Here is a 15,994-nt window from a genome sequence, read left to right on the forward strand (position 1 = left end):
GTGCTGACTGGAGACACGAGGCACAGCTCACACAGGGGGAGAGGCCGGCCCGGTGGAGGAAGAGGAGGAGGAAGTGCTGTGAGCTCAGTGCATGACAATCTCTCAGCCTCCCGGATACTGCACCTGGCCGTGTAGGAGCCGAGGATGATACTTAGCTCTCCGGTGGCCGTGTGTCACTGAAAATGGCTAGGCGTGTCAGCACTGACAGGCGTGTCATAGGTTAGCCATCACTGCACTAGGAGCTGCTTACAACTAGGACCGCGCACCGCATTTAACATGCAAAGTCCAACAGAATTATGTTGCACCCCCTATGGTAAAGGTGCACCAAAAAAAAGTTGGTGCCCTCTGGCGGAGCAGTGCAGGGGGTGCCAGACTCATGAAGAACGTGCACCAGAAATCCTGAATCTGGCGCCCCCTGCACACTACATAGGTCACTGCACACTGCACTGTTCTTAGTAAATGTGCCGCAATTTGTCTGGAGTTACACTTACTAAATATAGCTGTTCTTGACTTGTACACAAATTCAACTTAAGAACCTATCTTGTACGTAACCCGGGGACAGTCCATATAATCATATTAGGAGACACGAGGCGGCCGTTCTACCAGTGATTGTATTATCATACAGAGAGCAAGGAGGTAGCACTTACTGCCTGTAACTTTTTATCATATGAAAAGACAAGGAGGGAACACTAACTTTTTTTTATTATTATTAAGGGGGAGACAGGGAGGCAGCACTACCTGTATTATTAGTATTAATAATAATGATAATAATAATATTTAGAGAGACAAGGAGGAATAACTACCAATTGTTTATTATTATGAAGATGTTAGACCTGCCTTTCTTATTATAGGGTGAGACAAGGAATCAAATAAAAGACATATAAAGACGGTCCCCTACTTAAGAACACCCGACTTAAAGACGACAGACTAGTTACAAACGGACCTCTGGATATTGGTAATTTATTGTACTTTATCCTTAGGCTACAATAATCAGCTATAACAGTTATCACAGGCGTCTGTAATTAGGATTTATTGTTACTCCTGGTTCTTATGACAACGCAACATTTTTAAAATCCATTTGTCACAGAAACCAAAAAAATTCTGTCTGGGATTACAATTATAACATTTACAGTTCTGACTTACATACAAATTCAACTTAAGAACAAACCTACAGACCCCATCTTGTATGTAACCCAGGGACTGCCTGTACTGTAATCATTATCATAGGAGACATAAGGAGGCGGCTCTACCAGACATTTATTGCATGGTCACATGTGTTTTATATATTCCTTTATCCCCAAAAATGTATTTGTGCTTTAATAAATCTTCCACATATTCCCATCAGCTCCCCCAGCTTTAAGACGTTATCCTCAGGACTCCTACACACATCTGTAGAGTAGAGAGGGAGACCTACCTACATTAGGGAAGTACATTTGATGAGTCAAGACCTCCCACGGAAGACTTCAACCAGGAACGTACCCTGTGATGCACAGCTACGTGACGTGTTGTCCCCGGTGCTGATCACAGGACTGAAGATTCTGGATCTTTATGAAGCCGTATGAGAATCTATGGAGGATTTCGCTGTTGACAATTGGCCCTTGATTCAATATGGTGGTTTTCAAGATGGCCGCCGTTTTCCGTACATAGCCGAAAAGATATTCGCTGACCCATTACCAGGTGGGAGATCAGATGTGGCATTTTCTAAGCTAAAAGGGGGTCAAGAAATTTTAGCTTTACCCTGTAGTTAAAACATCCCCCTTCCCATGGTCCCTTTTCTTCCTTTTACCAGCCCCTATTGAGTACAGCGACACCAGAGAACAATAGCTGTCGGCATATTAACAGGACCCGGACTGTACAATGACACACAAGGCGCACATTAAAATCCTCAGACACACAAAAGTCGTTTGGCAAAAAGTAGTCCTATTTATTTACAAAGGGCAGAGCCAGGTCCAATAAAATCACAGTTCTGAAACTCGGCTTAACAAAAAGCAAATGGTTTATTTGGGAAATTTTTATTTTTTTCTGAATGGAACATTTAAATCTTTCGGGGGAAAAAAAAATGCTTGTGTTGTGATGACCCGAAACTGGGGTTACGGTAACTTTCCGGGTGTCCGACATCTGCTCAGTGACTCTCTCCTTTCTTGCCTACAACCTGCAGGAGAAAACAGGTTACAAAAATATTAGTTAAAAAAATAAATTGCATTGACCATTTAACTATTGACGAAAATAAAGTTAAAAAAATTTTTTTGTTTTTAAAAAAAAATCTCTGTATGGGACATGTCTGCTCCACCTTGTCCTGTGACTGACCAAAACAACTGGCTGCAGTAGGAGCCACACACAACCACACGGTATTTGGTACAACTAGAACCTTCACAGATTTTGTTTTTTAAAAATTATTGTTAAGGAACCTTCGCAGCTAAACCAAGCAAAGGACACAGATTCAGGCACCGTGAATGTGGTAATCTTCTTATATTTGTTATCCATGGCATATTTAATTCTAAAAAAAATTACTTTTATAATTATGCTAATGAGTCTGAAAATGTGCTCTGGATTCACAAGCTGTTACAGTGTGCAGCAGCAGGTCTCCCCCTGCTTTTCCTGTAATCTCGGCAGGGGTGAGCACCTAGTGAGAGGGTGGAAATGATCCTGCAGTGTAACAGCCTGTGCAGCTACAGCTTGGAGAGGCTCTAGTAACTTGTGTTAATGACCCTGAAAGGATATAGACATGTTACATGTCTGTGCTATAGCTGCACAGGGCTGTTACACTGTGCAGCAGCAGAACTTCCCCCTCCCACTGTCTGCTCACTGCTGCAGAGATCATAGGAAATGAAGGGGGAATGGGGAGCCTAGTACTTGCTGCTGCATAGTTTAACAACAAGACCATCACTAAGAGCCATATGTAAAGGATCGAATCGCATAGGTCCACCTACTTTATCGGATGTACACCCCCCCCCCCCCTTTTTTTTTTTTTTTAACATGTTGGAATAAAGGAATGTGGTTTTCAAAAGGTTGGAGCACATTTCTTCTTACTTTACAGTTTAACAGTTTGTGAAGCTACAGCAGAGAGGGGCTCCAGTATCACCCCTACAGCCGTACCCACTCATCAGCATAATTTTAAAAGCTGATTTTACAATTAAGGCGGCCGTGGATAACCAATATAAGATTATCCATAGATTCAGGTACCGGGACTGTGGTAATGTCCCTGGTTTATCATGATGAAATTCGGATGGTAGATTTCCGATAACTCATTTAGATCCTATCCTTCCCAAAGCCAGTGTCAGTTTTTAATATTCAGTGCAATGTACTGGGGGAAACCAAATCCAAAGAAATTGACAAAAAAATATATATATATTTATGTATTTTGAGGGATTTTATTCCACTGTTAGGGTGTTCACTGACCGAGATAATAATTTGGGGATTTTGATAGATCAGACATTTTTGGACAGAGGTTTAGGATTTTTGTTAATAATACACCAGACACCCGCCCTCTACAGAGAGGACTGAAGTCGGATTGTAAAGCCCCTAATGTGATTGGAGGAGGTCACACCAATGAAGAGAATAGGGGTTGGGCCTATTCTATTGTAAGGGCAACAACCTAACATTATAAAGTCCCTTAAACTGTATAAAATGTATAACTCCGGCACGGTTAGTGCCCCCTAGTGTTACTTGCAGGATTTTTTTTTGTTAAAGGAAATTCACCATCACAATCCATCCTGATAAACCAGGGACATTACTCATAGATCCAGGCACCGGGACTGTGGTATCTTCTTATATGTTATCCATGGCCTCCTTCCTTCTAACATCAACTTTTACAATTATGCTAATGTACTAGATGGGCTCTGGGAAGTGTTACCAGAGCCCTTCCGTGCTGTAGCTTCACAAGCTGTTACAAGGAACACTTCCCCCTTTCCCCCTCCCTCCCCGTACTGCAGTGAGATTACATCAGGGAGAGGTAATGGAGTAAAAGCCTGCAAAGCTGCAGCACAGATGAGCTCTGGTAGGGCTCCCCAGAGTCCTTCTAGCTCCTTTGCATAATTATAATAATTGATCTTAGAAGGAAGGAGGCCATGGATAACAAATATAAGAAGATTACCATAGTCACAGTGCATGGGTGTATGAATAAGTGTGCCAGGGGGGCATTACCAGTGCCCCTCTGTGCTGTAGCTTCAAAGGCTGTTACATGGTCTTACCGGGGTACGTGAGCACCTCATATTTTGTAAACATTATATAGGAATTACATAAAACTATAATTTGTGACGCGGGCCGTCCTCTCTCCCCTCCCCCTCACTCACCCTCTTGAAGTCGTTCATATTCGTCGCCTGCACGGGGGTCCCGATAAAAGTGAAGTACGTGATTCTTGTCGCCTCCTCGTCACCCTGATTGGACTGGACAAATAGCTGAAAGAAGAAAGATGAGCGGACGGTCAGGCGGGACGCAGGGGGATAGCGCGGAGAAATCGGCTGTGAACGCCACTTTTGTGGGATCAGGTGGCCGAGCAATAAAAGACATAATTTAATTAGTCGACACATAAATTGGGCCTAACAAATTTCACAGATTTCACAAATTGAAAGTGTCCTCGCAATGTCACAGCGCAGCGGCCACCTGTGCGCCGCAGAATGCCATATATAAAGACTGGAGCGGAAATCGAGACCTAAAAATAATTCATCTGTGAGAAGCGGGAGCAATGAAGCAAGTTAATGAGCCCCACGCAAAGATAAAGGACCTTCACACAGTGGACCCTAGTGACCACAAAGTCTCTGTTAACCCCTGGAGGACTGAGCCCCAGCATAGCCAATGGTGAGGTCCACATGGCACAACCTCATTGATGTACATTACCTCTAAGCGGGACTGCTAGAGGTCCTACCGCAACCACAAGTCCCCCAAATCCATCCCAGAAACTCCAATACTCTCATTACAGGGGACCCCCAACTATTGGACACTTATCCCATTCCCTGCCATTATAGGATGAAATCCTTTAAATTAATGGAATATGCAACCAGGGCCCAATGAAAACCCTGCAATGTGAACAGAACCCTATTTCCACCCATTGTGACTCTTCTCCAGCAGAAGTCGGCATAAGGACATGGAGCTGGTGGAGGGGTCCATTCCCCTTAAAATGAAATCTCCCATCAGAATCCATCCTGATAAACCAGGGACATTACTCATAGATCCAGGCACCGGGACTGTGGTATCTTCTTATATTTGTTATCCATGGCCGCCTTCCTTCTAACAAACTTTTAGAAGAACGTTGTGTTACCTGAGCCTCTACGTGCTGCATCTTCACAGGCTGCTACACTGTGCCCCCTCAGTGCAAGTGTAACAGCTTGTGAATCTGCAGCACTGAGGGGCTCACCTAACACCCACAGAGCCTTTGAGCTCATTAACATAATTGTAAAAGTTGATATTAAAAAGGAAGGAGGCCATGGATAACAAACATAAGAAGATACCACAGTCCCGGTGCCTGGATCTATGAGTAATGTCCCTGGTTTATCATGAGGGATGTTGTTTGCAGATTTCCTTCAAAAACACGCCCACTCACCGTGACACTGTTTACATTCTGGAACTTGACGTAGCGGAGCTGTATGATACCGTCCTCCTTTATGTCATCCGCCGTCAGCTCCAGGGCTTGGGTGGGTTCACTCCTCATCGCTTCATCAAAATCCATGGAGCGCGGGAGGTTGATGAAGATTTTTACATACTTTGGACCTTGACCTGCAAGGGGTGAAAAAAAAAAAAAAAAAAAAAAGTTTGAGTTAACCACTTAAACAGGGGGGCGGGGCGATTTTTCGAAATCCTGTTTTCAGATGGTCAGGTTTGCACTGCTTGCTTCAACCAAAATGTTTTTTTTAAAGGGTTTTAAAAACTGGTCATTTTTGGTTTGGAGCTGTGATCATGTTGGCGGTAATGGGGTATGGGCATCTGGGGCTTGGTACACCTTGTCAAACAGCTGGGGTGCTTAGGTAAGTGGCATTCCTGGGCAACCCCTTTAAAAAAAGCTATCCCGGTCTCATGTGATGAGCCATAAATACCATACAGATACAGGCTCCTAAGTTGAGACTCGGATATACTATATAATAAAAAAAAAAAATTAAAAAAAAGTGGCTACCTGCCACAACCACTAGAGGGAGCCAGCTGCATGCAAATGTATACACTGAACATAATTAAACATTTGAATGTAGAAATGGCCTCAGCTTCCCTTCCTAGTGCCCGCAGACAGAGACTGGATATAGATATATATACACACCCAACACCACCATACAACCTTTACCATTTTTTTAATGCTGGCTCCCTAACAAAATATTCTGCAGATCTCAAGAAGGGAGAACAATTTTCACCAACGAAAACAACAAGCAATTGGAGAACTTCAGAGCAAACTTCCATTAGCAGTAATAAAGAAACACTAGCAGTAAGTGCAGACCATGAGCACGCCAGCATGGCGCACCAGAGAGAGAATGGAGTAGGGGGCGGAGACTTTGGAGAATTCTTTGTTTTTGTAATTAGCCCCTTAAGGACAGACTTTTTTTCGTTAATTTATAATATGAACCTTCAAAAATCTGTAACTATTTTTATAGATGCAATGGCTGATATGGCTGCAGATTGTGCGTCCACTTTAAGGGCTCCTAAAAGAGGAGATTTTACAAGCAACAAGATGATACATGGAAGATGTCACATGAATAAACTGCACATAACAAGAGGCAACAACTCACCGTTATCAGGACCCTGGAGCTTCATGGAGTACAACTTCACAGGTTGGTTGAAAGCTACAGTGATGAGGAGCTGCGGGAGAAGAGAGATCAGAGTCACTTACAGCGGAAGATAACGTACAATATACACGGACCGGGCCAGAGGCTGATACAGGGCAGAGCATGCAAGTACTTTCCCCCCCCCCCCCCTCAGCGCTGCCCGTGCCCTTTTCTGTTTTTTGCTCCCCTCTTTCACAAGCCAAAACCATTTTTTGGTGTCTGCACGAGGCTGCGCGGGGTGCAGTTTCTGCATAACCATTTTAACTTCCAAGGGTCACATCTAAAACTCCGTGCAATGGACCAGAAAGCTGGAAAAAACCAAAATTTAAAAACGGGGGAAAAAAGCAGCCATAATTTTGAACATTTTCATAATTCAGTTACCCACTCGTCGTGTAAGGCGTCTTTTGTCTTTTTTTCAGTGGTAAAATTTTGAGGATTCTACAACTTTTTTAGTACTTTTTATGAAGAAAAAGGGCAAAAGAGGTTCAATTCAGACATTTCAAGGTTTTGGTTTTTTTTTTCCCCTATCACAGGATTTACCACCAGGAATAACTGTTTTTATATTTTCATAGATCAGTAATATTGGGACGTTGCGATACCCAACGTGTTTAGGAATAGGTTTATTGATTTTTCTTTTTGTTTGAGGTAAAATGGGATCACTAGATCTTTTGAAGTTTGAACTTTCTTTGTAACCCCCCCCCCCCCTCCACAAGGCACTGGATCCATACAGGGTCTAGTTGCCGATGATACATAGATTATCCCTGGCCTCCTTCTAAAAATCGACATTTACCATTATGCCAATGAGCCAGAAGGACTCTTGGTGGAGTTGTTAACAGAGCCCCTTAGTGCTGTAGCTTCACATGCTGTTGCACTGTCTCCCCCTTCCCACTGCTGCACAGTGTAAAAGCCTGTGAATCTTCAGCATGGAGGGGCTCTGGTAACGCTCCCACAGCCCTTCAGATTTATTAGCATAATTTTATTGGAAGATGGAACGCTTATTGGATGCATTTGATTTTAGAGGGAAGGCGGACAAGGACAACAAATATAGGAAGATCACGGTGCCTGGAGCTATGAGTAAGTTGGATTTATATGACTGGTTTCTTTTAAAGGGGATGTCCAGAATTAACTTATAGGACAAAGTTCTGCTGGTCCTGTGTATATACAGGGGCTCTGATGTCAGTGTGTGCAGCCGCTATAGAGGCGCAGCTGCCAGTGTGACATCCCCTCTGTATACAGACAGTGACTGGCGGGGACAGCTGGCCGGGGGCAGGCTACTACAACCTGCCTGATAAGCTTTAAATTACGTGGGCCCCGTTATCCATACGTGACCCCAGCAGCCGCTCACAGGTCCCAGGTTATGCCAATCTTCTGGATCTATAGATAAAGGGATAAAAATATTTATCCCCTAAGTCGCTATATGTTTTTTTGGGAACAGAGGTTACAAAACTCCAAGCAATGGACAGACACATCAGCACTACAGTCCACGGAGACCATTGTCATGGAGGTTACAGCGTCTTGTCTGACCCGTTATACACACGTGACAGGTACCTGCTCGTCGCAGTCCGATTCCAGGTACGTGGGGTCTTTCCGTAAACAGTTTTCAAACCCGTGGTCGTCGCTTTCGTTGAGACATTCGCAACCAGCTTTATTTATAAAGGGCATTAAATCCATCTGGAGGCGGAAAGAAGAGAAGACACATTATTAGTACAAGGTGATACATAGAGGCAGAACCGGGGGATCCAAACACAAGAAAATGCAGAAACTGTCTCATTCCTCTGAAAGGGAGCGGATCAGGTCCATTATGATGGAAGGATTTGATCTATCAGGGAGGTACCTACCTTGTAAGTTATCCCAATATCCATAGAATTAGGGATAACTAGCTTATTGGTGGGGGTCTGACTGCTGAGGTGTCCCTTCCCCGTCAGCAACCCTGAGAGCAGGTGAAGCGCGTGTCCTACTGCTCCATCCAATACTATGGGAACGTCAGAAACTGCTGAGCACAGCGCCAGGTATCTCCATCACTCCCATGCACCGCACGAGCGTTGTGCTCTATAATTTCGGACACTCCTAGTGTATTGTATGGAGTAGCAGGACACATGCTGATCCCATGGCAAGAACATGACCGCCATTCGCTGGAAGTCCCAATAAACGGAGACCACTATCGATCCAGTGGATAGGGGATAACAAGTCCTTGGTGCTGTCCCTTTACATGGGGTTTTTCAGCTAGGGACATTGATGACATGGGACAAACAGGACACCCACCAATCAGCCGAGTCTTCAGAATAGAGAAGAATCAATCATTAAGAATATTGATCTGAATGGAAACCTGGGCGCAGTTAGAGACACCGGCCACTACACAGTGAATGGAGCTCTTCTTCCAGTTCTGTTCTCTATAAGATTCCTAAACCAGAACCTGCTGATTGTTAGGGGACCCAGGTGCCAGAACCACAATTTATACTGTGCAAGGGATAGTCATATCTCTATAGTTTTGCTTAGATTAACCTGTGGCCATCCAGATGCTGGGAGTTGTAGTCCCACAACAGCTTGACGACCACAGTATAAGGTCACTTTTAGGGTCTTGTACGTACGTAGCCTTTTGGAATATCTGTGTCCTCGTTGTTCCCCGGATCATTCTCTAGGTGCTGCTTGATCTTGTCCTCTAGGCCGGAGGCGTCCGCTCCTTGGTACTGGTCAATTTTTACTTTATTTCGGAAGAATAAAAACGTGGGCGTTGCGGATATGTTATTGGCTGCAGCTGTAGCCTAAAATGTAAACAATAAAATTATCATCCACCCCCAATGGTTATAGTGGATGTGAGTGACAGGAGGGCAGACTGCAGGGATGAGGGGTGCAGGGGACCCAGCAGTGTGGGGGTGCAGTCACTTACTTGGCACTGATGTACATCTACTTCCAAAAAGACGGCCTGCGGATACTTATTGCTCAGCGACGTGAACACCGGCGCTATCCTGACACAGGGGGCGCACCTGCAACACACAGACACAGGATGAGATCACTGGATACAGAACCATCACACGTAGGACGGGAGCAACGCACGCTGCTTAATAGGGATCAGTCTAACTGCTACATCTTACTACTAAGCCCAGATCAGCAGCGATGATTCATAGACCCGAGGGGATCGCAACACAAACTGTGCAAGGGGTCAGCAGCCACTAACACTCCAGCTGTAATATACTCCAGAGCTGCACTCACTATTCTGCTGCTGGTGCCGTCACTGTGTACATACATGACATTACTTATCCTGTACTGATCCTGAGTTACATCCTGTATTATACCCCAGAGCTGCACTCACTATTCTGCTGCTGGTGCAGTCACTGTGTACATACATGACATTACTTATCCTGTACTGATCCTGAGTTACATCCTGTATTATACCCCAGAGCTGCACTCACTATTCTGCTGCTGGTGCAGTCACTGTGTACATACATGACATTACTTATCCTGTACTGATCCTGAGTTACATCCTGTATTATACCCCAGAGCTGCACTCACTATTCTGCTGCTGGTGCAGTCACTGTGTACATACATGACATTACTTATCCTGTACTGATCCTGAGTTACATCCTGTATTATACCCCAGAGCTGCACTCACTATTCTGCTGCTGGTGCAGTCACTGTGTACATACATGACATTACTTATCCTGTACTGATCCTGAGTTACATCCTGTATTATACCCCAGAGCTGCACTCACTATTCTGCTGCTGGTGCAGTCACTGTGTACATACATGACATTACTTATCCTGTACTGATCCTGAGTTACATCCTGTATTATACCCCAGAGCTGCACTCACTATTCTGCTGCTGGTGCAGTCACTGTGTACATACATGACATTACTTATCCTGTACTGATCCTGAGTTACATCCAGTATTATACCCCAGAGCTGCACTCACTATTCTGCTGCTGGTGCAGTCACTGTGTACATACATGACATTACTTATCCTGTACTGATCCTAAGTTACATCCAGTATTATACCCCAGAGCTGCACTCACTATTCTGCTGCTGGTGCAGTCACTGTGTACATACATGACATTACTTATCCTGTACTGATCCTGAGTTACATCCTGTATTATACCCCAGAGCTGCACTCACTATTCTGCTGCTGGTGCAGTCACTGTGTACATACATGACATTACTTATCCTGTACTGATCCTGAGTTACATCCTGTATTATACTCCAGAGCTGCACTCACTATTCTGCTGCTGGTGCAGTCACTGTGTACATACATGACATTACTTATCCTGTACTGATCCTGAGTTACATCCTGTATTATACTCCAGAGCTGCACTCACTATTCTGCTGCTGGTGCAGTCACTGTGTACATACATGACATTACTTATCCTGTACTGATCCTGAGTTACATCCAGTATTATACCCCAGAGCTGCACTCACTATTCTGCTGCTGGTGCAGTCACTTGATAAATACATGACATTACTTATCCTGTACTGATCCTGAGTTACATCCAGTATTATACCCCAGAGCTGCACTCACTATTCTGCTGCTGGTGCAGTCACTTGATACATACATGACATTACTTATCCTGTACTGATCCTGAGTTACATCCAGTATTATACCCCAGAGCTGCACTCACTATTCTGCTGCTGGTGCAGTCACTGTGTACATACATGACATTACTTATCCTGTACTGATCCTGAGTTACATCCAGTATTATACCCCAGAGCTGCACTCACTATTCTGCTGCTGGTGCAGTCACTGTGTACATACATGACATTACTTATCCTGTACTGATCCTGAGTTACATCCAGTATTATACCCCAGAGCTGCACTCACTATTCTGCTGCTGGTGCAGTCACTGTGTACATACATGACATTACTTATCCTGTACTGATCCTGAGTTACATCCAGTATTATACCCCAGAGCTGCACTCACTATTCTGCTGCTGGTGCAGTCACTTGATACATACATGACATTACTGAATGGAAACAGTACGGTGGCTACAGATCTATACTGATATGATGGGGATTCATACAGTGGAGCATTAGTTACATTTGTATGCACTGCAGACTGATTCATGTTACCTTCACTGATACACTGTAGCAAAATACATCACAGGAATACATATAAAAGACCACCGGTGCTCATCAGGAGAGCCTCCCTCATATAGTAGATCTATAGAACAACAGCGTAGACCCCCTAAATAGACTCCCATAAATAGAGGGATATATAGACCCATAGACCCCCTTGTATAGAAGAAAACCCCAATATAGAGGATCTATAGACCCCCACAGCATATAAGACCCCCATATAGAGGATATATAAACCACAACATCTTATACGGAGACCCCTGTATTCAGAGGATTTATACACCACTGTATATAAGGAGCCCCCTGTATATAGAGGAACTATAAACCCCACTGTATATAAGGAGACCCCTGTATATAGAGGAACTATAGACCCCACTGTATATAAGGAGCCCCCTGTATATAGAGGAACTATAAACCCCACTGTATATAAGGAGACCCCTGTATATAGAGGAACTATAGACCCCACTGTATATAAGGAGCCCCCTGTATATAGAGGATCTATAGACCCCACTGTATATAAGGAGACCCCTGTATATAGAGGATCTATAGACCCCACTGAATATAAGGAGACCCCTGTATATAGAGGATCTATAGACCCCACTGTATATAAGGAGACCCCTGTATATAAAGGATCTATAGACCCCACTGTATATAAGGAGACCCCTGTATATAGAGGATCTATAGACCCCACTGTATATAAGGAGCCCCCTGTATATAGAGGATCTATAGACCCCACTGTATATAAGGAGACCCCTGTATACAGAGGATCTATAGACCCACACTATATATAAGGAGACCCCTGTATATAGAGGATCTATAGACCCCTCTGTATATAAGGAGCCCCCTGTATATAGAGGAACTATAAACCCCACTGTATATAAGGAGACCCCTGTATATAGAGGAACTATAGACCCCACTGTATATAAGGAGACCCCTGTATATAAAGGATCTATAGACCCCACTGTATATAAGGAGACCCCTGTATATAGAGGATCTATAGACCCCACTGTATATAAGGAGCCCCCTGTATATAGAGGATCTATAGACCCCACTGTATATAAGGAGACCCCTGTATACAGAGGATCTATAGACCCACACTATATATAAGGAGACCCTGTATATAGAGGATCTATAGACCCACACTATATATAAGGAGACCCCTGTATATAGAGGATCTATAGACCCCACTGAATATAAGGAGACCCCTGTATATAGAGGATCTATAGACCCCACTGTATATAAGGAGACCCCTGTATATAAAGGATCTATAGACCCCACTGCATATAAGAAGACCCCTGTATATAGAGGATCTATAGACCCCACTGTATATAAGGAGACCCCTGTATATAGAGGATCTATAGACCCCACTGTATATAAGGAGACCCCTGTATATAGAGGATCTATAGACCCCACTGTATATAAGGAGACCCCTGTATATAGAGGATCTATAGACCCCACTGTATATAAGGAGACCCCTGTATATAAAGGATCTATAGACCCCACTGTATATAAGGAGTCCCCTGTATACAGAGGATCTATAGACCCCAGTATATATAAGGAGACCCTGTATATAGAGGATCTATAGACCCACACTATATATAAGGAGACCCCTGTATATAGAGGATCTATAGACCCACACTATATATATAAGGAGACCCCTGTATATAGAGGATCTATAGACCCCACTGTATATAAGGAGACCCCTGTATATAGAGGATCTATAGACCCCAGTATATATAAGGAGACCCCTGTATATAAAGGATCTATAGACCCCACTGCATATAAGAAGACCCCTGTATATAGAGGATCTATAGACCCCACTGTATATAAGGAGACCCCTGTATATAGAGGATCTATAGACCCCACTGTATATAAGGAGACCCCTGTATATAGAGGATCTATAGACCCCACTGTATATAAGGAGACCCCTGTATATAGAGGATCTATAGACCCCACTGCATATAAGGAGACCCCTGTATATAGAGGATCTATAGACCCCACTGCATAGAAGGAGACCCCTGTATATAAAGGATCTATAGACCCCACTGTATATAAGGAGACCCCTGTATATAGAGGATCTATAGACCGCACTGTATATAAGGAGACCCCTGTATATAAAGGATCTATAGACCCCACTGTATATAAGGAGACCCCTGTATATAGAGGATCTATAGACCCCACTGTATATAAGGAGACCCCTGTATATAAAGGATCTATAGACCCCACTGTATATAAGGAGACCCCTGTATATAGAGGATCTATAGACCGCACTGTATATAAGGAGACCCCTGTATATAGAGGATCTATAGACCCCACTGTATATAAGGAGACCCCTGTATATAGAGGATCTGTAGACCCCACTGTATATAAGGAGACCCCTGTATATAGAGGATCTGTAGACCCCACTGTATATAAGGAGACCCCTGTATATAGAGGATCTGTAGACCCCACTGTATATAAGGAGACCCCTGTATATAGAGGATCTATAGACCCCACTGTATATAAGGAGACCCCTGTATATAGAGGATCTGTAGACCCCACTGTATATAAGGAGACCCCTGTGTATAGAGGATCTATAGACCCCTCTGTATATAAGGAGACCCCTGTATATAGAGGATCTATAGACCCCACTGTATATAAGGAGACCCCTGTATATAGAGGATCTGTAGACCCCACTGTATATAAGGAGACCCCTGTATATAGAGGATCTATAGACCCACTGTATATAAGGAGACCCCTGTATGAGGCCGTGCAGGACAATGCAGGAAGAGCTATGGAGGGTCCGGGCTGCAGTCTCGGGGGCTCTGCTCTCTCCTTACCCTCTCATGGTGAACTTGACTACACTGAGCCTGGAGCCGGCAGAGCTGAGCTCCGGCTGGAATTCCGCGTCCGTCGCGATCACCTTCACCCCCACCATGTTGCTCAGTCACCGGCAGCACGACTAGTTGTTTCTGCCGCGTCACGCCGGGCCCTGGCTGTTCCTTTGCTCCCCACAATGCAATGCGGCGGCATGGTGCGTCACGTGACGTCGAGCCGCCATCGCCATTTTACTCCCTGGCAGCTTTTTCATATCCTACGTTATAAACATGCGAGTTGGCGTACAGCCACGTGATTCACGCGAGGTCACGTGACTTTTGTTCATCTATTTTTGTTCGCCCATCTATTTCTTTCTATAGGGCTTCGGGAAAATGGCGGATTTGGGGGACAAAACTGCACAATTAAAGTTGCAGAGGATTATGGGGATGTTAAACGAATGATCCCATGAGGTGTTAGCTGATATACATGTAATGGTATTTTACCCTTTACCTCCAATGTATGGAATTGGAGTTTTCTTCCAAACTTGGATTTAGGTCTGTAACTGGCACATTCCCTTTGCTCTTAGTGTCAGTGGGATCATGGAAACACATTTATATAGTTTTTGTCTTATTGGAAATCTCCCATTAAAATCCATCCGGATAAACCGGGGACATTGCTCAAAGATCCAGGCACCGAGACTGTGGTCATCTTCTTATATGTGTTATCTATGGCCTCCTTCCTTCTAACATCAACTTTTATAATTATGCTAATGAGGGCTCTGGGGCGTTAGTAGAGCTGTAGTTACACAATGAACAGAACATGTCTCACCCTTATCCTGCTCTCTCTCCCTCCTCCCTCTGCTCATTGTAGCAGCCTGTTGAGGGGCTCTGGAAACAACCACCGGAGTCCTGTAGACTCCCCTCCATACTGTGCCCCCCAGCATCTCCCCTCCATACTGTGCCCCCCAGCATCTCCCCTCCATACTGTGCCCCCCAGCATCTCCCCTCCATACTGTGCCCCCCAGCATCTCCCCTCCATACTGTGCCCCCCAGCATCTCCCCTCCATACTGTGCCCCCCCCAGCATCTCCCCTCCATACTGTGCCCCCCCCACAGCATCTCACCTCCATACTGTGCCCGCCCCCAACATCTCTTCTTCATACTGTGCCCGCCCCCCAACATCTCTTCTTTATACTGTGCCCCCCAGCATCTCCCCTCCATACTGTGCCCGCCCCCCAGCATCTCTTCTTCATACTGTGCCCGCCCCCCAACATCTCTTCTTCATACTGTGCCCCCCAGCATCTCCCCTCCATACTGTGCCCGCCCCCCAGCATCTCTTCTTCATACTGTGCCCCCCAGCATCTCCCCTCCATACTGTGCCCGCCCCCCAGC

At 44.7% G+C, this 15,994-nt stretch overlaps 1 protein-coding gene across 1 annotated transcript; it reads right to left on the bottom strand.

The window, feature by feature from the left end:
- Window positions 1–1,900: 1,900 nt before the first annotated feature.
- On the bottom strand, window positions 1,901–14,847 carry TXNL1 (thioredoxin like 1). The gene is made up of 8 exons (XM_072134027.1): window positions 14,628–14,847; window positions 9,631–9,727; window positions 9,332–9,505; window positions 8,292–8,414; window positions 6,708–6,777; window positions 5,540–5,712; window positions 4,293–4,397; window positions 1,901–2,152 (listed from the first exon to the last, which is right to left on the bottom strand). Exons 1-8 carry the CDS (start codon window positions 14,723–14,725, stop codon window positions 2,123–2,125), a joined length of 870 nt encoding a protein of 289 aa, XP_071990128.1. The 5' UTR covers window positions 14,726–14,847; the 3' UTR covers window positions 1,901–2,122.
- Between the last annotated feature and the right edge of the window lie 1,147 nt (window positions 14,848–15,994).

This window comes from Engystomops pustulosus, chromosome 1, assembly GCF_040894005.1.
Source record: "Engystomops pustulosus chromosome 1, aEngPut4.maternal, whole genome shotgun sequence".
Classification (NCBI taxonomy): Eukaryota; Metazoa; Chordata; class Amphibia; order Anura; family Leptodactylidae; genus Engystomops; species Engystomops pustulosus.

Bases quoted from the DNA above. Each gene is read 5' to 3' on its own strand.
- TXNL1 (XM_072134027.1), bottom strand. From the start codon at position 14,725: ATGGTGGGGGTGAAGGTGATCGCGACGGACGCGGAATTCCAGCCGGAG. The intron at 6,778-8,291 runs GTACCTGTCACG...CTTCTCCCGCAG, and splicing joins AATCGGACTGCGACGAGCAG to CTCCTCATCACTGTAGCTTT. The intron at 4,398-5,539 runs GTGAGTGGGCGT...TTCTTCTTTCAG, and splicing joins AGAATGTAAACAGTGTCACG to CTATTTGTCCAGTCCAATCA.